At 35.8% G+C, this 24,414-nt stretch overlaps 1 protein-coding gene across 8 annotated transcripts in view; it reads left to right on the forward strand.

Annotated features, from left to right (window-relative positions):
- Window positions 1-24,414, forward strand: part of IPO11 (importin 11) — a 249,283-nt gene that overhangs the window by 176,441 nt on the left and 48,428 nt on the right. For 6 of the 8 annotated variants that reach the window (XM_019929989.3, XM_033852894.2, XM_019929990.3 and 3 more), the window contains exons 28-29: window positions 3,651-3,746; window positions 10,964-11,048. In XM_019929989.3, coding sequence (XP_019785548.1) covers window positions 3,651-3,746; window positions 10,964-11,048 — 181 coding nt within the window. Of the gene's footprint in view, window positions 1-3,650; window positions 3,747-10,963; window positions 11,049-24,414 lie in introns of those variants that run through there. The other 2 variants (XM_073802150.1, XM_073802149.1) reach the window with 2 other exon arrangements.

A 24,414-nucleotide genomic window follows, 5' to 3' on the forward strand; every position in this document is an offset into this window, starting at 1 on the left:
ACTTTTCAAGCTTCCTTCTGGTTCTAGCAGTGTCATCTAAATAATCCGATCATCTATGAGAAAGGGGTGAAGTTACTGCCTTTGGCAAGAATTGTGCAGTCAAAAGTTTACCTTATCCGTGCTGCAGTTTATCACAATCTGTTCTGAGCCTTCAAGGCTCATTCTGTAAATGTTCATCTCTGAATTGAGGCCCAGTGCTGTAGCACTGTATCATTTTCTAATTATGGCAAAGATATAACTTCTTACCATCTCCTCAGAAACATGTGTGACCATGCTGGTAGCCCCAGCATTGATCAATATGATAATTTGAAGTAAAACATGTAAACAAATGAGCTGGTTGTCAAATTATACCTTTTTTAAATCTCTCTCTCCCCTACACTGCCTTATAATTAACATTCACACACATAGTAGAACATGGTCACACGTGGGTTGTCAGATACCTGTTAGGAAAATTCATAATCATTTTGAGAAAATACACAGTACTCAGAAATTCCATTGATTTCTTGGGAAATTTCTAGCCCTAGAAGGTGTGGGGTTGATCTTGGAGGTGATCTGAGCAGAGAAGGCAGCTGCCTGAGTGGATTGTCCCTAAATAATATTGACATAAAGGCCTGGTAAAGAGCCTTGGAAGCTATAGAATACAGGGCTTTTGTCTTTTTCAGCTAATTGAAATCAGTTGTTGATAGCTATCCAGAATGCTGCTCTGTTAGAAAGGAATGTCAGGCCCTGCCTGCCTTAGCTTGCTATGATGGATTAGTGGTGAATTAACTCTGCAGTGGGAAGGGAAAATGGCTGTATTCCTTGCCATGTATCTGCCATCCCCGAGTCCAATCTTCACTTTACAGACAAGAAGACCAACACCTAGAGAAATGACAGAGAGTGGCTGAACTTTTAGTGCACAATCTTGGTTTCTAATGCTTTTTAAAAATCATTTACTTTAATATGACTTTTAAAAATTTGACATATAGGTAATTTACAGTGTTTCAGCTAAACAGCAAAGTGATTCAGTTATATATATATATATATATATATATATATACACATATATATACACACATATATATATTCTTTTTCAGATTCTTTTCCATTATAGGTTATTACAAGATATTGAATGTAGTTCCCTGTGCTGTACAGTAGGTCCTTGTTGTTTATCTATTTTATATATAGTCATGTGTATCTGTTAATTCCAAATCCCTAATTTATCCTTACCCCCCTTTCCCCTTTGGTACCCATAAGTTTGTTTTCTATGTCTGTGAGTCTATTTCTGTTCTGTAAATAAGTTCCTTTGTATCATTTTTTTAGATTCCACATATTAAGTGATATGATGTAATATTTGTCTTTCTCTGTTTACCCTACTTCACATAGTATGACAGTCTCTGGGTCCATCCATGTTGCTGCAAGTAGCATTATTTCATCCTTTTTTATGGCTAAGTAATATTCCATTGTATATATATGTACCACATCTTCTTTATCCATTCATCTGCAGATGAACGTTTAGGTTGTTTCTGTGTCTTGGCTATTGTGAATAATGTTGCTCCGAACATTAGGGTGCACATATGTTTTTGGATTAGAGTTTTCATCTTTTCTGGATATATGCCCAGGAGTGGGAATCCTGGGTCATATGGTAACTCTGTTTTTAGTTTTTTAAGGAACCTCCATACTGCTCTCCATAATGGTTGTACCAACTTACATTCCCACCAACAGTGTAGGAGGGTTCCCCTCCAGCATTTATTGTTTGTAGCTTTTTTGATGATGGCCATTCTGACTGATGTGAGGTGATACCTCCTTGTAGTTTTGATTTGTATTTCTCTAATAATGATGATGTCGAGCAGCTTTTTATGTGCCTGTTGGCTCCAATACCTTTTTCTAAGGTGTTTCTCGCTAAACCAGATAAGGCAGATTGTATGTGTGTTTCTTTCTTGAGAGATTTTAAAAATTCTTATGCAAAGGATATATAATGATATCAAAAATATATACTCTTGCAATAGGTTGTTACATACATATTAAAATGCAACGGAATGATAACAACTATTGGTTATTTTGCCCATCTGGTGATTTAGTTCTCTAAAACCTGATCACACTTGAAAGTACAGACAGAAGGTTTTGACTTTACAAAGGTGAGAACATGACCCAAACTGTGTTGACTTTGGGAACTACTTTTAGTGAACATTTTAAAACTTAATTATGCATGTTAATGCAGTATGAGAAACACAGTATGTCCCTTGCAGGAATGATGCTATTAGTTCCCTGGAGATGAGTTATAATTTATTCAGTTATTTTTAGCTAATTTTGTGTGCCAGTAAATGGTCATATACTTCTACTTTTTAAAAGTTAGGCTTATTAAGGTATAGTTCACATACAGTAAAACCTCTTTTAAGCATACAGTTGTGGCAAATGTACACAGTGTATAACACTTCCACACTCAAGATACAGAACATAACCATCACCCCCAAAAGTTCCCTTGTGTCCCTTTGCCTGGCAACCACTGATTAAATAATTTTGCCTTTCCAGAAAGTCACATAAATGGAGTCATACAGTATATAGCGTTTCAAATCTTTTATTTTTCTCAGTGTAATGTTTTTGGGATTTATTCAAGTTGTTGCAGGTATCTGTAGTTTGTTCCCTTTTATTGCTGATTATTCCATTGGATAAATGTCCCACAGTTTATCCATTTGTTAGTTGGTAGACATTAGGATCTTTGCAGTTTCGGATTATGAGTAAAAGTACCATAAATATTTACATACAGATCTGCGAATACTTGTTTTGGTCTTGGGTAAATACCCAGGAATGGGATTGCTTAGTTGTGTGGAGTGTTAACTTATAAACTGCCAATGTGTTTTCCAAAATGGATCTGTCATTTTTTATTCTTACTGGCAACGTATGAGAGGTCCTGTTGTTTTTCACCCTTGCCAGCACTTGGTATTGTCAGTCTTCTTAATTTTACTTATTAAAATCTCATTACAGGGAATTCCCTGGCAGTCCAATGGTTAGGACTCGGCACTTTCACTGCAAGGACCCGGGTTCAATCCCTGGTCGGGGAGCCAAGATCCCGAGCAAGCCGAATGGTGCGGCCAAAAGAAAAAAAAATTTCGTTACAGTTTTAATTTGCATTTCTCTGATGACGAATGATATTGAGCATTTTTTCAAGTGCTCATATGCCATCTGTATTATCTTCTTTGGTGAAGTATCTGTTCAAATTTTTGTCCATTTTTAAATTGAGTTATTTGTCATCTGAGTTTTCAGCGCCAAGTTCTTCATCAGATTTATGTTTTACAGATATTTTTTCCCAGTCTATCGCTTGTCTTTTTCCTCAGGAGTAGAGACTTTGGATATTCAAAATTTTGTACCTTTATTCTTTTAGTTATGACATTAACACAAGACTATTATAATAAATTAAAGAATATTAAAGCATCTCTTTCCCATCTGATCTACCCACCTAAGTATTTAAGCATACTGGTAATCTACTGAAAGAAAATTTTACTGTAATATGCAAAGTACAATTTCTGCTTTAAGAAATATATTTTGAAAGTTTCTTTTGTACTTTCAGACTAAAATTTCTCTTCATGTTCAAGAGGATAATTGAGGGGAAAAAAAAGAATTACCTGTTGAAATACTTCATTTTAACCTATTTTGCTCTTCTTTTATTCTAGTGTTATCCAAGATAAATTCTGTGGGATTATAAACATCTCAGTGGAGGGCCTACATGATGTCATGACAGAAGATCCTGAAACGGGAACTTATAAAGAGTAGGTGGATCATTTAATTAATTGCACTTGGACTTGGAGAGTAATTAATTATATACTGCATTATTTTTGTTTACTGTAACCATATAAGTTGCCATGGTATGGCAACTTTTAAATTTTGTCTTTATAAAAGAAAAATATTTTTGTTACTTTACTTATAATATTGTTGGATCTTGAGATAAGCTTAGTTTTGTTATAGTGAAATTCTCAATTGGACTTCTTTGGTCTAATCATCATTTTATGATTTGACATTAGGTTTTTAAAAAAAATTCCAAGTGTATTTTAACATATAAATTCCTCTTTTAAGATATCTTGAATAGTATGTTCTTTTTTTCCGCTAACAATGTTCCCCTGCCCTTCAGGTGAGTTATGGAGAAAGGGGAATGGATTAGCATCTTATATTTGTATTTGACTGGTTGAAGCATCACTGGCACCTTTAAGATATTAGAGGGTCATATGGTACTTGACTAGTTCCAAAAGAGTGTAGTTAAAATTACAGTTGATTATTGAACAACGTGGGGGTTAGGGACACCAACCCTCTGCACAGTTGAAACTCCACGTATAACTTTACAGTTGACCCTCTCTGTATCTGCGATTCCACATCTATGGATTCAACCAACCACAGATTGTGTAGTACTGTAATATGTGCAGCACTGTAATACGAATTTATTGAAAAAATCTACACATGTTCAAATCTGTGTTGCTCAAGGGTCAACTGTGTATTCTTCGGGAGATTAGTTAAAATTATGTTATCAGGAATGCTGATAATCTCACATTTATATAACTATTAATGTGAAAAAAAATTTTTATCACTATATCCTGTTATTTATAATAGGAGAATTATCATATCTTTCTTAATATTGCTATTAATTTAAAGCATGTTTCATATAATGATAAGCAAGGCTTCATGAGATTCCATACTGCTTGACTTCTCAATAATGTACTTAGCCCATTTTCCTTGCTTTTTATAAAACCATCTATAGCAAATGGGAAAGATTGCCATTTGAATCATACTTTGTTGAAAAATATGGAAAGTAGATATGTGTAGTTGAATCTTATTAAACATGTATAAACAAAATGTTCCTGGCGTGTAACTTAGCTTTCAGGAACATAGGAGTTCAGATGAAGTGGAAACCTCAGACTTTTGTGATTACAAACCCAAAATAACAAACCATTTTATGTGTGTAGGCAGTTTTTAAAAAGTTAATGTAGGGGGCTTCCCTGGTGGTGCAGTGGTTGAGAGTCCACCTGCCGATGCAGGGGACACGGGTTCGTGCCCCGGTCCGGGAAGATCCCACATGCCGTGGAGCGGCTAGGCCTATGAGCCATGGCCGCTGAGCCTGCGCGATGGGAGCCTGTGCTCCACAACGGGAGAGGCCACAACAGTGAGAGGCCCGCGTACCGCAAAATAAAAAAAAAAAAAAGTTAATGTACGGAATATGGCACATGACTATAAATATTGTGTTTACATATATAATAGGTGACAAAGTTTACAACTTTGTGAAATATTTAGGATATATTCAAATGTTCCCTGTCTTCTTTGGAGTATATAATTTAGTTAGGGGGAGGGCGTGTATAATAATAGCACCATGAAAACACTAGTAATGTGTAAAGACAATGATATATGTTTTGAACAAAGCACACAAAACAGTAGTATTCCAGATTGTGCTTTAATAGAATGTCAGAGAAAGAAAAGGCATAGTGTGTTAACTGGAAGCGCTGAGAGTCAGGAAGTTGTTAGAAATAAAGTTTAGAAATTATCTAGTGTAGTTTCATTATTTAAAAGATAGGTTACAGAAGCTCAGAAAAGTGCAGTGACACAGCAAATTAGTGGAAGAGTCAAGACTAGAACCAAGGTCTTTTGGCTCTATATGCCACACTCAGCCATGAGGGAAGTTTTGGTTTGTAAAAGGAAAATGTTGGATGTAAGCACAACAAACTGACTGGGAGACCATTATCTGGTCTCCCAGATCTGGGAGGTGCATATATCTGTTTGAATTAGTGTTTTTCTTCAGAGAAATACCCAAAAGTGGAATTGCTGATTTATGTAGTAGTCCTGATTTTTGGAGGAGCCTCCATACTATTTTCCATAGTAGCTGCAGCAATTTACATTTCTACCAGTAATGCACAAGGGTTCCCTTTTCTCCATAATTCTTGCCAGCATTTGCTATTTCTTGACTTTTTGAGGATAGCCATTCTAACAGGTGTGAGGTGATATCTCATTGTGTTTTTGATTTCCATCTCCCTAATGATTGGTGATGTTGAGACCTTTCATATGTCTGTTGGCCCTCTGTATGTCTTATTTGGGAAAATGTCTGTGCAGATTCTCTGCCTGTTTTTTAATCAGATTGTTTGATTTTTTTGCTGTTGAATTGAATTGGATTTTTATATATTTTGGATATTAGCCCCTTATCAAATACATGATTTACAAATATTTTCTCTCATTCAGTAAGTTGCCTTTTCATTTTTTTGAATGATTTCCTTTTGGTTTAATGTAGTCCCACTTGTTTGTTTTTGTTGCCTTTGCTTTTGGAGCAGATCCAAAAAATCATCACCGAGACCAATGTCAAGGAGCTAACCACTTATGTTTTCTTCTAGGAGTTTTATTGTTTCAGGTCTTATGTTCAAGTCTTTGGTTCCTTTTGAGTTAATTTTTGTGTATGGTGTATGGTCTAGTTTCATCTTTTTGCGTGAGTTTCTTTATATGTTTGTATTTTAGTTAGTAGAGTCCTTACTTTATTAAACCAGGAAAATATATTAATGACACCTGCAATTTGCTTTCTGCTTGTCTTTGGTTAGAGTGGCTTCCCTTTTTTTCCTTAAATTATGCATTGTTTTTAGGCACAAAGGGAGATGAGATTGACAACCTATTGCCAAAATTTGGGAAGTAATAAGGAAGAAAGGATTTAGCCAGCATTTCAGGAAGCTTAGAGGCACTAAAATTTATTTGAAAAAGACTCATAAATTGTGTTTTTTATAGTTAGAGAGTATAAAACATATCAGCCATCAAGGATATAGCTTTTTTTAAAAACAAAAATAAAATTTAGGCTTATATAAGCATTTTTCTTCCTTCACTTGATGCATTAACCCACCAGATAGCTCTTCAAAATGGAATAGAGGATATCAGAAGAAGCCTTGGTTCCTTGACTCTAAATTATCCCCTGTATATTATCCTAACTTACGTTGGTCTCAGTGACCTCCTTGGGCTCTCTCTCTCTCCAACTTTACCCTTTTGATCCATTCTGCTCCATGTCTTAAAATTAAAAGCCCAGTTTCTTATAAAGTTGATGGGGCAGTATTCTTTGCTGATCCTCAGTTTACATTATTAGCCTTGTCTCTTCCTCCCTAGATTCTACCTTCTTCCCCAAATGTGCCACTTTTATATACATGGCTTGACTCAACATTTCTTCTTCTTGGCATGTCACACCCTTAGCTTTGCCCTTCTTCGCAAATACCTACCTCTAAGATTCCTTTCCATGCTCTCAGGAAGAATTCATCGCATCCTTCTCTGTTCCTTTGTGGCACTTTGTCATACTGCTAATATACAACCTTTAGTTAGTTGCTTGTTTTCAGTCTAGAGGATTTGAGGCAGTGAATAAGAAAAGCTCATGCTCATTATGACTGAAAACTATTAACACAGGATTGAAGGAATTTAAACAAGGTTGAATGGCGAAACATGTGGCATCTAGATGTAAAACAGCCCTGATCTTGCTAACTACCAGGGCAAAGAGATACATTAGGAATTACCTCGTTCCTATTTTCATGTAGAGGGAAGTAGGTGTATCAAGAGAGGGAGACTGTTTCTTGGCCTGAGCCCAGAAATGAATTTTTGATAAGATATTTATTTAAAGGACTGTAAAAGGATTTTCAGCTGCAAGTAAGAGAAACCCTGAGTCAGCTGTCTTTAACAGTAAAAAAATTTGTTATCCCTTACAACAAAACAACTGCAGGTAAGAGGCTCTAGGATTAGCTACTTGTGACCTCACAATATCTTTAAAGACCAGGTTCTTTCTACTCCATCCCCTCAACACATTAACTTCATATGCAGGCTACTTTCTCTAATCGTCAGAAAGTACTTCTAGGCATTACAGTTCATGACAATGCCAGTGCCAACCAAGTAATCTTTTTTTTCCTTATGTCTTTTTAACATCATAGGACACTTTTCTAGAAGGCATTTCATCAGACTTCCCTTCATGTCTAATTGGCTAGAATTTCTTAAACACGCTCCTGTTGAAAGCAGTCATTAACTAAAGGAATAGGATTGCCATGATTGCTTACTGAGCCACTGGCACCTGGGGCTCAGATCACCTTTTTCTGAAGCATATGGTGACATGGAAGAGGAGGGTAACCGACAAGTTCAGGGCTCTATTAGGAAGGAGGGCGATTATGTAGGCAACCTAAGTGTCCACTGCAGAGACCAATGGAATAATGTCAGTTCTAGTTTTATTATAACCTTAAGAAATGGGTTTGGGGCTTCCCTGGTGGCGCAGTGGTTGAGAGTCCGCCTGCCGATGCAGGGGACACGGTTTCATGCCCCGGTTCCGGGAAGATCCCACATGCCGTGGAGTGGCTGAGCCCGTGAGCCATGGCTGCTGAGCCTGCGTGTCCGGAGCCTGTGCTCCACAACGGGAGAGGCCACAACAGTGAGAGGTCCGCGTACCGCAAAAAAAAAAAAAAAAAAAAAAGAAGTGGGTTTGTATAGATTAAATGAAAGGTGTACCTTTAAACCAGAAATAATTTAAAAGATTTCATGTTGCATGCTAACACTGTTGGTTGTGTTTGGCTGGTTGGAGTTTCTTGTTGGGAAAGATTCCGAGTTAGCAGACTAGAGTGCCTGGATGTATTCAGTGGATGAGAGTAGGATGTGAGGGGTGGCTGCCTATGCTCACATGTTAATTGTCCCTATTTTAAACTGTTGTTATTATTATTTTATTACTATTGCTACATTCACAGCGCACACATTTTAGTTTACTAGAATTCTATTCTCACCATGCTTTTTATGTAAAACATGATTCCCTATCTTTAATCTTTGTAAACAAAATGAGATTTGACATCTATTTATATATGTATGTATGTCTGTATGTATGTATTTATTTATGGATTTTGTCGGGTCTTAGTTGCAGCACGGGAGTGCTTCATTGCGGCACGTGGGCTCCTCTCTCGTTGTGGTGCCTGGGCTCCAGAGCACACAGCTCAGTAGTTGTGGTGCACCGGCTCTCTAGTTGTGGCACACGGGCACTCGGGCTTCGTTGGATCTTACTACCCCGACCAGGGATCGAACCCACGTCCCCTGCCTTGGAAGGCAGGTTCTTAACCATTGGACCACCAGGGAAGTCCCCAAGATTTGACTTTTAATTGGAGATTTTCTTGCAGTAGAGAATTTCAGCTTTGGGCTTTTCAGTTCAATTTTTTTTGTTGTTTTTCTCCACTTTCTTCCTTTCAGAGACCCAAATGAATGCAATTTGCAGAATTGCAAAGTAAAAATATCCTGGTCTTTGGGGAAAAAGTGTGTATATTTATATCCAGAATATACTTTATTATTAGTGTGATAAATCTTTTAACTTAGGGAAGGAAGAACAGAGAGTTTTTTACTATACAAGTAAGTTGACAGATTTTGGGATGTATTGAAGGGATTTGATGCAGTACAAAGCATACTTCCATGGAGATCCAGATCTATTGCTAAATAGATAGTTAAAATTCAAGTCTGCAGCAGACTTAGAATAGCTTAAGTGAAGGAACTCCATCTTACTTCAGTTCTAAAATGCAAACTGGGATCTAGACTTTTTCTAAACATTTTACTTTATTAAACTAAATACCTTTTGGGTTGAGATAATAATGTCATAATTTTCCAACTTTGTGTCAGAGTTCCTTGGCCAACTAGTTGTGCTGTATCATTTTATAGTTGACCTTGAACAACTCGGGGATTGGGGTACCCACCCTCTTTGAATTTGAAAACCCAAGTATACTTTATAGTTGGCCATCATACCCACAGTTCCTCTGGTTCCACGTCCTTGGATTCAACCAACGAGGGATCATGTAGTACTGTAGTATTTACTAGAAAAAAATCTGCGTATAACTGGACCCCTGCAGTTCAAACCCATGTTGTTGAAGAGTCAACTTGTATATCATGGTGAACGAAAGCATTGCAGTTCCAAGAGGTTAAAGCCATGAAGTGAGTTAGCGATTGAGCTCTTGCTGTTTTTCAGGGCTTCTGATTTCCAGTTTAAGGTTCTTACTGTTTGATCCCACCAGGTGTACTGACTCATCAGAGACAGTTGTTCCAAAAATTATTTTTTTAATGGTGGGGGATTAAGGATAAAAGGACATTCATGTCCCCTGCAGGAGTGAGCCTGATCAGGTTTCTGGTGTCAGCGCTTGTCTTTAACCCTGAATCAAAAGTTATTTACACGGCTGAGTTAGGAAGTGTCCTTCTCCTGTACTTGCCACAAAACATAAGAGAAACCAAGCTTTCTTTGCCACAGTTTATTGGTTAAGAACCTATGACTCTGATAAATTACTGAATTCTATTCTAAATTAGGAACAGTGACATTTGTTCTATCAACTTGATTCATTAGACAATATTCATATCTTGTCTCCCTGGAACCAATGTTGACTGAATAGGAAGCTGTATTTCTATTATCTCTGCTAATGGTGAAGAGCAGTAGTGCAGATAATCAAAATAAAATGATTTATAACTGTCCTGCTGGTACAAGTGCTATCAGGGACAGGTTCCTCATAGCATAGTAATGTAATTTGGAGCACAAAGTAGATTGTTACATAATTAATAATTAATGTTTTAATGATGTTACTGTTTAAATTACTGTTACTGTTATGAAACATAAATAATTAGACATATAAAGATTAGTGGAAAAGAAGTATTAATTTTAAGTGTATTTTTTTTAGTATCATTTTTTAGAAAGATATAAAAGGTACCCCTTGCTTTGTCAAGTGATTTATGGTTCAAAAGTTGCCTATAAATAAATTTCTTACAATTTATTACCTAAATACTGAAGCAGAATGCTCTAAATTTTTTTTGGTGTGACCCTTTTAAAAGTGAGATATCTTTTCATAATTAAACTTTTTAATTATACATCTAATTTATCTAGCTATTCCTCACATATTGGTACATAGAAGCATTATTGTTCTCAGTATTTTGAGGTTTGTTTTTAGTATATTATAGACTTTTTTATTTATTTAAAACATTTTTTTAAAAACTGCAGCTGTATGTTAATGTCTCATCTTGAAGAACCGAAAGTAACAGAAGATGAAGAGCCACCCACAGAACAGGATAAGAGGAAAAAGATGGTAAGTTACAAAAGTAGCTTCTAAAATCCGGGAAAACCATATATTGTCATTATATTCTGGAGGTTTCAAAATATGTGGTGGTCCATTCTTCCTTCCTTCCTTCCTTCCTTCCGTCCATCCATCCGCCTGACCCTGTTGCAGAATTAATGTAACATAACTGAGTTTTGAAATTTGGGGTATACTCCTAAAACAGATAAATTGCATTCATAGTACAGGAAGTTGAGTTTAACTTTTGATCTGAAATAATTGTTTCTTGTCTTAGCAGAGGGTTTACTCCTTTATTTACAGGAACCATGTGACCCTCAAACCTTATTTAAATTGTAATGCTAATTCTTCTGTTTTGAGATTTATTGAAATTTCTTTATTCCCTATTTCATGGATCTTATAATGATTTTTTTCTGAAATACATTACAAGCCTTTATAAGAATGCCTTTAAATTAACTGCTAAATTGTTTTGAAAACCATAACTCTCACTACAGGAGTCTGATAAGAAAAAGGAACCAAAAATAGGAAACATCTAAAATATCTTATCTCTAAAATTATTTATAATCATAAATTTTTAAATACTTTGACACGTGAATATAAAATAGTTACATAAATAAACTTTTTCTCCTTTTTTTCTTGGAATCTGCTCTAGTCTCCTGACCTCACCAGTTATTAACGTCATTGTACTTTCTGTCCTCATTCGCAATTGAGAACAACACCACTCTCTACCTCAAAAATAGAATAAATAAATTAATACATAAAATGGTCATGAGATAGATAATGCTGAACACCTAATAATTACTTTGTAAGTGTTGGCTATCATTAGTCTACTCATGATATTCACTCCTTGAATTATCCCACATTAATCCTCAAGGGCTTCATCCTAGGTGTACAGCTAATACTGCATGGCTCTGACAGCCTTCTTTTAAACTGTGTTTGAGTTTAATCCATTTTACTTTGTTTTTATGCTAGATGTCATTTCCCTAGCACTAGTGTAGAGGAAAGGACAATATCCAAGAGTTCATAAAACCTGAATTCTAGTCCTGTTTGTGTTGTTAATTATGACCTTGAGGAAGTCACCTTGTCTCTTGAGAATCATTTCCTCATCTGAGAAATGAGGGGGAAATTGGATTAGTAAATTCCAAGGCCTATGAGCTAAAAAATTATTTGATTTTTTTTTTAAAGCTCTTAATACCATTCCTTTCTTTCCCCACTATCTGTGTCCTAGTGAAGTTTTCAGTTGTGAATATATCTCTGGAAATATTTCTCCCATGAAATGAGACTGCTAAGCAGTATCCTAAATACATGCAAAATGTATTTTCTTCACTTAGAATAATGATAATCTTTTGGTAGAACATAACAATTTGTCTTTTCCCCTCTACTTTTTAAGCCTTGAATATATCATTGGTGTTATAGAAAAATACGATAACATTTTTCTTAATAATGTTCTGAACTTATAAATGAATAATAGGTATTCTGCTTCCTTTCAGATCAGCTTTTTGTACACTTAGTAACACGGTTAGTCTGGTAGATCTGCCCTTTGCAAATTGATCTACCCAGGTCTATTCTTCATTACATATAGAATCCTTAGTAACATCATAGAGTAGTAATTTTAATTCTAACTTTATTTTGAAGGTAAGTGCAGTACTATCTCAGAGAGCAGTGTAAGAACATAGTTTTCGAAATAACCCTTAAAGTTCTTTGATTTAGTTTTATTTGAGCACTCATTATTTTATCATTATTCTATTTTAGGTAGTATTGATTTATAGAACAACTTTTATTTTTTAAAGTGGCTGATTTTATTTGAAATTAGTTGTCACAGTAGCTATTTGATGTAGATTTATATTGTCATCTCTATTAAGATTTCCAGTGCCTTAGCCATAAGGCTTTTAGTCTTATGCTGATAAATACCACAGTGTTTATGATTAATGCTGAGATTATGTGTATTAGCCTTGAATAAATATAATTGTGAATACAGTGCTAATTTTTCAGTAACAAACAAGATTAGTTTCACTGTATCTTCAGGGTTACAAGAATGAATTATGTACTTTCTTTCTGTAATTATATCATCATTCTTGTACTGTGATATCTTTAACATTAGAAATTATTTGAGAATTATCTAAATGTGTCTTGGTTGTAGTTTCAAAGGGAAGTGTTTGCTGGTAGATGATTATGAATTATTATTCAAAAGAAAAACCAATCTAGCATCAAAGAGTTTTTTTCATTTTAAAATGAAATTTTTTATTTACTTGGAAGAAAAAGTGTAGCTGCTTGATTCCAGGATTACATAGTTGAAAGTCTGATTTACTGACTGTCATTGTTGTCTTAAAGTAGTCCCTAAAATGGGGCGTATTCATTTCAGTAGCTGCTTTGGTAGAGTGAAGCAGCAGTGATTATAATTTAGAAAGGTGGATGATTAGTATTATATCAAATGTGCCAAATGATTTTCCATAAGTTTATGAGAATTCTCTGTATTTCATCTTAAATAAGGATGAAATTTCTGTTCAGGAAAGCTATTAAGCAGTCCAGACTTTTGATTGTGTGCCTTTTTATCCAGCTCTTCTCTGTTCTGTTTGGGGGGAACTAATTCTGAGAAGATTGAATGTGGCTTAAGCATTACACTTCATTTCTAAGTTTCCTCTCAGTCCAGTATACTCCAGTAGTAGAATGGTAATTTCATGACCTCTTCTATAAAGAATTTAGCTAATACCTTAACATTTTAAGTTCCTTATAATTTCTTTTTTTGTGAAATGCGACATACTAGGCATTTATAGGTTGACACTTCTCAAATTTAAGTTTTTGAGCATATTAATGCTTTCTGGCAATGTTTTGGCACCTGCTAAGAAAGCATTGTTAATGAAACATTTGATATAATAAGTAAAGCTGTGTTGATCATGCTTTCCTGTTAAAGTTTAAGCCCTAGAAATATTTTGATAATCTGTTTCTGTAAATAATAATCTAGTTTTATACATACTTAAGAGATGCTTTAATTGATAATGGGGTATAAATAAGTTGAACATTATTAAAACTACACTAGCTTCTCACTCACTTGTGCTAGTAGAAGCAGTAGCACAAATAAAGGTCTATCTAAACATCATTCATATGGTCTTCTGCTTTTGCTGTAGCACAGCTAAGCAAATTGATGATATGTTAGGTTGGGTTCATTTTATTTGATAAATTCATGACCAGATCCTAAGTCTTGTGGCAAATATAATAAAGCCTGAGCATACCTTGCATTTTGCCTTCGAGTGAGTATTGTGTCCTGTGCTACTATTGCCAAATACAGCGCTGGGTCAGGGAGGGACAAGTGCTGCATTGTGGGAGTGGAACTTGTCTGAAAATCATACCCTTCAGGTACCTGATATTTCTCTGTCTGAGAGCAGATAGATGGCCTCTTCCTCCACTTCTGCCTCTGTTTCCCTCCCTCTTCTCCTTCTCCCTTCAGCTTCCTTCCTTCTCATCAACTCTCCCTGAAAACTTATTTGCGTAACTATGAAATACAGCAGTTTTCCTCAGACTTTTACTTACATTTGGAATATAGAATACATTGTTGGAGGGAAAGTTACCTTATTATCAGCTGCAAATATTCCACAATGTTGTTTTGTAAATTTTTAGTTCAAATATAATGTCAGCAGCTTGCACTATAGTGGTGGTTTGGGATGGGACATTGTAAACTCCCCCTGAACAGGTTTTTCTTTTTTTTTTTTTTTAGATTGTTACATAATATTTATTTATTTAAAAATATCTTTATTGGAGTATAATTGCTTTACAATGGTGTCTTAGTTTCTGCTTTATAACAAAGTGAATCAGCTATACATATACATATATCCCCATATCTCCTCCCTCTTGTGTCTCCCACCCTCCCTATTCCACCCCTCGGTCACAAAGGACCGAGCTGATCTCCCTGTGCTGTGCAGCTGCTTCCCACTAGCTATCTGTTTTACATTTGGTAGTATATATAAGTCCATGCCACTCTCTCACTTCGTCCCAGCTTACCCTTCCCCCTCCCCGCGTCCTCAAGTCCATTCTCTACGTCTGTGTCTTTATTCCTGTCCTGCCCCTAGGCCTGAAGAGTTTTGATCACTGAGAACCAGTAAGATTATTCTTTTGCCTGTTCCCATTTACCTCTAAAAAACTCAGCAGAACTAGTAGAAAGACAAAATTGTATTTGTCACTAATAAGGAACTGTCTTCTTCTTAATTCAATATCAGTATTTTGAAATGCATGTTAAAAAGACATTTTTATTTTACAAATAATATGAGATTAATCCATTAGCTTATTATTGGTGGTTTCTGAACTGCCTTTTGAGAATCCTTACCCTATAACATTGAGTAAATTACACAATTGTTGAAAATACTCTTTAGTATTCAACTTGCATGAAATGTCACTCTGGTTATGAATTTAGAGCTTTTCGCTTTTCCTCAACTCGCCCAGTTCTGTTACATTTTCCCCCTCTATTTCTCATGCTAAATCTTGAACTTATCCTAATTTGGAACTGATCTCATCCAAAATCCTGAACTCTGACATTTCTCTCTCATCACAACCTCTTCTTCTTCCTCACTAACTATTCCTTTTCTCCTGGTAAATCTGTTTTGTACCTTTATCTGGAGCCCCATAATTCGTCCTTGTTTTCATAATCACTTTCCCAGCTTTTAACCTAGATTTCCTTGTTTTCTGCTGTTTTTAACTTTGGACAAACCATATCCTTTGCCTCCCTGCTTTAGACCTACTACATTTCTGGGCCTGGGAATCAAGCATACATATTTCTTTAAAGGGGCACATATTATTTTGATGTACAACCAGGGTTGAGAACCACTGCAATAAGAATTTAACTCCTTGTTAATCTTTACAGACCTCTGTAATATGACTCCAGCCAACCTTTTGAGGCTTGTCTTCCTTTTTCCCCATGTGTCTGCTAAACCAAATAACTTATCTCCGTTCATATCTATGTTTTCTTGTCTCTGTTATGGAGTTCATACTAGTCCTTCCATCTGGAGTAGCCCCTTTATCCTCCTTCTCTCCACTCAGCTTACTCTTTTGCCATTTTTCTCATAAGGTACTCTCTCTTCTCACTGATCACCTTTCCTACCCATACCCAGTTACAGAAATGATCTTGCCCTCTGCTAGACTTACATAGCAACTTTTCTGTATGTTTTGACTGCCTTTACCACCTGCATTTTAAAAAAGATATTGGAGATCAGAATACGAAAGATAATGATCCCTGAGAAACAAAAAACAAACACTGTGAGCCCGCTGATTGCCACATATTACTGCCTTCAGTTTCCAGGGAGTGGCCTAGGGAGCCCAGTGGTCTCTCTGATTTGAGGAGAGGAAGCTGGAAATCTGAAGACACCAGAGTGGCTCAGGTTACCAGAGAAGAGGAAGCTGCTCACATAGAATTTTGGGGATCTTCATTGGGTCCCCTCTCAGTCTTCACCTGAGTACTGATTAGCACATACAAGTGCAGAAGTTACCCAAGTCCAGAGAAAGAACCTTCAGAATGGATTGTTACGAGAACAATACTCAGAGCTGACACAGAGCAGGGAGTAGTCCCTCATGTCAGAGTGGAAATCTCAGAATTCACAGAGTATTAGGTAGAGGACTCAGAATTGTATTACCTTGGCAGTGGAGCAAAATTAGCCCTAGATTAGGTATTGCTCTGTTCCTGCCAAACAAAGCTTAAAAGCAAAATCCGACCTACCTAAGGAGACAAAGGACCTGTACTCCGAAAACTATAAGACCCTGGTGAAAGAAATAAAAAATGACACAAACAAATGGACAGATTTACTGTGTTCTTGGACTGGAAGAATCTATATTGTCAAAATGACTATACTACCCAAGACAATCTGCAGATTCATTGCAATTTCTATCAAATTACCAATTGCATTTTTCACAGAGTAGAAAAAAATGTTTTTTAATTTGTATGGAAACACAAAAGACCCTTAATAGCTAAAGTAATCTTTTTTTTTAATTATTTATTTATTTTTGGCTGTGTTGGGTCTTCGTTTCTGTGCACGGGCTTTCTCTAGTTGTGGCAAGCGGGGGCCACTCTTCGCGGTGCGCGGGCCTCACTGTCACGGCCTCTCTTGCTGCGGAGCACAGGCTCCAGACGCGCAGGCTCGGTAGTTGTGGCTCACGGACCCAGTTGCTCCGCGGCATGTGGGATCCTCCCAGACACGGCTCGAACCCATGTCCCCTGCATTGGCAGGCAGATTCTCAACCACTGCGCCACCAGGGAAGCCCCTAAAGCAATCTTGAGAAAGAAAAACAGCTGAGGGAGTCAGGCTCCCTGACTTCAGACTATACTACAAAGCTACAGTAATCAAAACAGTATATCATTGCCACAAAAACAGAAATATAGATCAATGAAACAGGATAGAAAGCCCAGAGATAAACCCACACACCGATGGTCAATTAATCTATGACAAAGGAGGCAAGAATATACAATGGAGAAAGACAAGTCTCTTCATTAAGTGGTGCTGGGAAAACTGGACAGCTACATGTAAAAGAATGAAATTGGGGCTTCCCTCGTGGCACAGTGGTTAAGAATCCACCTGCCAGTTCAGGGGACACAGGTTCGAGCCCTGGTCCAGGAAGATCCCACATGCTGCGGAGCAACTAAGTCCGTGAGCCACAACTACTGAGCCCATGTGCCACAACTACTGAAGCCCACGCACCTAGAGCCTGTGCTCTGCAACAAGAGAAGCCACCGCACTGCAACGAAGAGTAGCCCCCACTCACCACAACTAGAGAAAGCCTGTATGCAGCAACAAAGACCCAGTGCAGCCAAAAATTAATAAATAAAATAGAAAATTTTAAAAAAAGAATGAAATTAGAACAATCTCCAACACCACACAGAAAAATAAACTCAAAATGGATCAAAGACCTAAATGTAAGACTGGATACTATAAAACTCCCAGAGGAAAACATAGGCAGAACACTCTGACATAAAGCACAGCAATATCTTTTTGGATCCACCTCCTAGCATAATGGAAAAAGACACATTATATAGAGAGGGAAAGAGATAAGGCCAGTGACAAACTTGTCATTGGAAACAGTGCAGGCAAGCCAGTAGCAGAGCAGCATTTTTAAAGTATTGAAAGAAAAAAATCGTTTCTCTTATTTTCACATTACTAAAATAATCTTTTGATACAACTTTTTACTACTGAAAATAAAAATTGTTTTATTTAATCCCTGCTTAATTTGTGAAGTTTTCAAATTTTATTTTGATAACAATGAAAGATGTCCCGTTTTCTCATTTTTCTTTATTCAACAAAAATATGAAATATTTACAGGCTGTTTACATAACCTATAATAGTATCATAGATGGCTCCTGAAAATCTATTATACTAATTGTCAGATTTTTCTCATTTATCATACTACTGGATATTCTTTATGCTACTGCTTGATTGAAACTATAGAAGTATAGGCTTGAATGCTTTTTAATCATTAACATAGAAGTACTCACATTTGTTACTTTATGGCCTGCCATCTGATTCTTTTTTTTCCCTTCAGAATTGCTGAGATGTTTTCATTTTTTTCTTCAGTCTTTGATACATAGTGATCTATAAAGTCTGTAGATAGATAATAGGAAAAAGCCATTCAGAAGCTGGTTTGTTAACAAGAAAATCAGATCTAAATTTTTCATTATGAATGTTTTTATTGATATCTAATTTTAAAAAACATTATAAATAGGTAAAATTTGTCTTTGTTCCTCTGCCTCCAAGAAAGCTTTAAAACTCAATTCTTAAACTTTAATATTAAAGAACAGTTTGAAAAATAGTGACTATAAATGATTGCTTCTGATTTTGCAAGTAAAGCAGTTGTACTGGTTAAATTTTTATATTACTTGCTTGCTGTCACTTATTTTTGGTTGTCACTTAACATATTTTCACCATTCTGATTCTCTTAAGGCCCAATTTATTAAAATTGTGTGTAAATCCTCCCAGTTCACCATTCTCTTAAAAGTAGTTCTCTGTTGACTCTTAGGTACCAAATAATTCTACCTGCTGCAGTTACACAACTGCTTCTCTTGACCTCCACACAGTGGCAATAGAGTAGCATCTTCAAAATGAGCTATTTTTCTTTTGTATTCATTCCATATGCATGTTTGAATGCTCACCATGTACAAAGCATTGATCTTTATAATCAGTATTTTCTCTGCTAGCATGTTTATCTACCCACAGAACCTATTTTCTTGTGTATGTTGGTAAATAATACATACATATTCTTTAAAAATATTCAATGCCATTAGCTTATTACAAAGCCAGTTTCTTAAAATGGGAGGATCTACTTGTTTTTATCTATGCTTTGCTTAGATTCTACCTGTAAGTTTGACTGACTGCTATACTGCTGTTAATATATCCTTATCTTCATTTCTAGGTGATGCTAAAATGTAAAAAAGGTTATCCTAGGTATATTTTTTATATACCTAAGGCCAGCTATATAAAAAATACTAAATATTTCAAAGTTGGATTGAACAAAACGTTCTGTACCAAGTGAGACTTCAAAATCAATGTTAAACTTACCCCATATCTTGAAATATGCTATTGCAGTGGTTAATTCAGCTCTTACAAACTGTGGAATTGCAAGTAACATTAAACCATCCAAGAGGATAGGAAGTAATGAATTGAATAATCCAACTGAGATGTAATAAAGGCACAAATTGATAACCAGGCATCCTCCTGAGATAGCAGTTTTTCCCTGTGGTGGAGCTAAAATGTTAATCAAAAAGTAGTCTGAGATCAAGAGGTTAAGATCTTTCACAGTAGGCTACATCATAGTAATCAAAAGACACTAGAAAAGAAAATTCTATTGAAAATGCTCTTGGAACTAAATGAAGTGCTGGCTTCTAAGTTTTTGCTTTTACTTGAGATCTCAGATTAATTCCCTGCTTACATCAGTATTGTTCTTGAGTATTAAAAAAATAGGCAGCCTCTCATTATTCATTATTTACTTGAATTGTTACTGAAAACTTTAATCAGGAAGAGTTCAGTAATTTGCCACTGTTCACTTGGAAACTTTGGCAATGTGGTATTGACTCAATAAATAAAGTCTTCATATTTTTAGATGAAGAATATGACCTGGTTTGGGAGAACTTAGGTAACATTACAGTGAACTTTAGACTGTCTTCTTGATGGGTTTTCCTACTCTATTCCTGCTTTCCTCTTCTGCTTCTTTCTTTTTCTCAATAAATTATCAGTATGCTAATTGTGTTTTTATAAGGAGTCTATCTTTTGAGGAAAGGGAAATTTAAGAAGCCTTTTCAAAGAATTGTTCTACGTAAGGAGGTTCCTATTTTGAAGACTTTTTAAATTATAAAAGTAACCTATACTAATTTAAAAAATCACAAAATCATTGTATGATGTGGAATACCCTTTCGCCAAGGCAACCTTTACTAACATTATATGTATCTTTCCAAACATTTAGTTTACATATATAAACATCTGTATGTAGTTCACAAATTAGAAACACTATACATTCTATTTTGCTGCTTGATTCCTCTTAAATGTAGTAAATGCATGAGCATATTTCCTGTACATAAATTTAGATTTGCATTATTTCTTCTAATAGCTGCACACAATGACATTCCATTGAATGGATCTCCATCCCATGCATCTCTTGTGCAGCAGTTCTCAAAGTGTAGCCCACAGATAACAAGGGGTTCCCCAAACGCTTTCAACAGTATTATTGTTTCATAATAATAATAATAATGATTTCATAATAATACTAAGATATTATTTCCCTTTTCATTGTGTGAACATTTGTACTGGTGGTGCTAAAACAATGTTTTGTACCCAGTGGTGGGTATAACTGCTGGCACTTCAGCATTAATAAGGTCAGTGACAGCAAACTATACTAGCAGTCATCATATTCTCCACTACCATACACTTAGTTTTTTGTTTTTTAAAGCTCCAGTTTCATTTAAGAATGTCTTTGATGACATAGTACAAATTATTAATTTTCATATATCTCCACTCTTGAGTGCTCAACTTTTAAATATTTTCTGTGTCAAAATGGGAATATTCTCTGACAGTGGTTGGTCTTGAAGAAAAGTACCTTTGTGATTGAGTTGTGAGCTGAATTAAACCTTTTTCATGAACGCTACTTGAATGTGGAAGTGGAAGAGCAGCTGAAAGATAAATATGATCATTCAGACTTGAGCATTTGGCATGCATTTTCTCGAAAGTAAGCGCGTCACTTCAAGGAAAACAACTAACAATTTAAATTTATGTGCCCAGTGGTGGTACATGAGTTGTCCTGTACCCTGGAAAATATGATTGTTAGAAAGCGGTAATTTGTTGCTTAATGTACTTTTTCTAATTATGAGTGAGGCTGAGCCTTTTTCAGATGCTTGTAGCTCATTTATATCCCTTTGTTTGATGAATGACTTATATTTTTCTATTAGAAATTTTATTTGTTTTTTTTTGCTTTTAAATAAGAGTTTTCTGACAGATTATGTTTCCCAAGAATGGTCATAATAATATCTCCCATTCCGTATGCCGTTCTTAAAATGTGACTTTGACATTCTTCCCCATTAAGATGTTAGGCCTGTATTTCCTTTTGTTGAAACTGGTCAGGCTTGCTGGTGCTTTATGACTTCTGAGTCTAGATCATTAGATATAGCTTCCACCTTGTTCCCTAGGGACACTTATTTTTGGAAGCCAGTTGCCATGCTGTAAGGAAACCCAAGCATCCACAAGGAGAACATAGGTCTTATTTTCCCCAGCAGAAGTCCCAGAGAACAACCAGCATTAACTGCTAGACACATGAGTGAGTGACTCTTCAGGTAGTTCCAACTCCAAGATGGCTTCACTGACTCCATTAACATTAAAAAATAGTTGTTATTTTATGCCACCTAGTTTGGACTAGTTTGTTAGGCGACAGTCAGTAACCTGAACAAGCTGTTTATAGATTAAAGAAATCAGCCCTTATTTCTCATCTTTGTTTCTATCTATCTATCTATCTGTCTGTCTATATATCTATCTAAAACTAGGAACAAAGTTAGGTTTATTAGCTTGTTACTACAAGGGAGAATGTACACATTGGGAGCTGGAGTTTAGTTACAGAATGGTCTTGTCAAGGATTGGTTAGAATTTGTAAGCCAGTCAATTTGCTGGGTCAGTCATTGGTCTTACCTTTAACACGAGTTCAATGCAGTTACCATTGGATCAGTTGTCAGTTTTCTTGTCTTGGAATACGTGGATCTAAATGAACTGTGGTAAAATAGTATGGGTTTAGATTGCTTGTCTTGCATGTCATGGCTTAGGATAGTTTTTCTGTTTTGTGAGTCCTGGGTACAGTTTTGCAAATTGTCTCTGCTTCAGTTCTCAGATTCCCCCTCACAGCTATCCGTGAGGCTTTTTTTTCTTTTCACTTCATTTGACCCTCTTTCTGAAAGATGAAGTGCTATCTTCTGAGGACATGATCAATCCGGATCTGCACTCCTCTTTGAGAGATCATCACTGTATATTGAGTTTTCCGTGGTAGTTGTTTTCATCTCTTTAATTTGACAGCATTTTTTTGGCTTTTGACTTTGTTTTCGAACTCTTCGTTTGTTGTGTATGGTTTTATGGAGTGATTGGAATGGCTACCCCACTCTTAAGAAATCATTTCTTGTGTTTTTATGGGCTTACTTCATTTAAATCTTTAACTGGAAATTTTTTGATAAAGGAGTGAAGTAGAGCATCAGCTTTTTTTGTATATGTATATGTATATAAATATATAAATACATACATGCACATACATACACATATGGCTTGTGTCACAAAATTAATCAGCAGCCTGTCTTGTCTTTACTGTTTTGAAATGCCACCTTTATCAATCAGATTCTCTGTTGCCAGATTAACATGGATTTATTTCAGAACTCCAAATTGTAGTCTGTAACCCTGCCTATTTTAATTACTGTAGCCTAACAATGTGTTTTAATACTCATATGATGTTTCTAAGGATATTTTACTTGAAAATTCACCATTATATAACTTTTAAGGTAAACTGAACACTTACTAAATAATTGTTAATTACCTTGGTCTGAAGTGGGAAAGAGTTACGCTGGAAAACAGCAAAAACTGTATTGTTTGAAAGTCAGAGGCATAAGACTGGCTATTTTGATGCTAAGAATTGCAGATTTATTTTCCTTTTAGAATATTCCTTAGATCAGTCTAATACATACATACATACATACTCCAGCTAGATCTTTTGAGCAGTGCATTGGAAGCAATTGCTTCTTTGTTGTCTCACCCTAACTGTGTGATGTGAATAAAGACATAGCTTATACCAAAAGCTAGGGTGTGCTACCATGATTCAGAGTCAAATGAAGAAAATATGAGAAAGAACATGTCCACTTATATTAATTTAAAACAATTAAAATGATTTAATTCTCCTGTATAAAGTAATATGTTCACAAATAAAATATCACTTCTGATGAAAGAGGATTTGTTAACTAAAGAATTTACAAATTAAATGATACGGATTTCATTTTATCCTAGCCACTCTAATTCATTTTTACATAAACCCTAGCAAAGTGAAATGATTTAAAACAGCTTTGCACAATTTTGTACTTATTTATGTGAAGATCATATTAATAAGTCATTGGATTTTTCAGGAACTGTCACCTTGAAATAAATTACTTTAAAATAAAAACATATAAAAGAGGAAAGATTTTGTTCTAGAAACTATCCAGGTGTTAGTTATAACTTTCTTTTAACTTAAACGAGAATTAATTTCTTCCCCACACTTTCTTACTGAGCTGAAAGAAATGAAGAAACTGATGACTTTCTTAACCCTAGTCAAAATGGCTTTATGTCATTGTGTGAATTAAGTAGGTTTACATTTACTTTTCCGTACAAACAGTAGATCCTTGTTTAATAGTGGTTCTCAACTGAGTGTAATTTTGCCCCCCCCACCCAGGGGACTTACAGCATTGTCTGAAAGACATTTTTTATTGTCACAAGGCCAGAGAAGTGCTACTGGCATTTAGTGGGTAGGAGCCAAGGATGCTGCTAAACATCCTGCAATACTCAGGACAAGTAATTCTTTGTTTTATTTCACTGAACTGTGGGTAGTGGCAGGAATGTCACTCAGACATTTATTTAGCTGCCTACTGTGTGTCAAAAAAAAGGTGGGTTGTAGAGGGCCTGGTATACCATATGATAAGTGTGGTAGGCAGAATAATCTCTTTCATCTTCAGGCATATCCGTGTCCTAGTTAGTCCCTGGAGCCTGTGAATATGCTGTATCATCTATGACTATGTTTTGTTACACAGCAAAGTGGAATTAGGGTTGCTAATCAGCTGATCATAAGGGAGATTATCCAGGTGGGCCAAATGTAATCACAAGAGTCCTTAAAAGTGAAGAGGGAGGGCTTCCCTGGTGGCACAGTG

This window comes from Tursiops truncatus, chromosome 3 (assembly GCF_011762595.2).
Source record: "Tursiops truncatus isolate mTurTru1 chromosome 3, mTurTru1.mat.Y, whole genome shotgun sequence".
In the NCBI taxonomy this organism is placed as follows: domain Eukaryota; kingdom Metazoa; phylum Chordata; class Mammalia; order Artiodactyla; family Delphinidae; genus Tursiops; species Tursiops truncatus.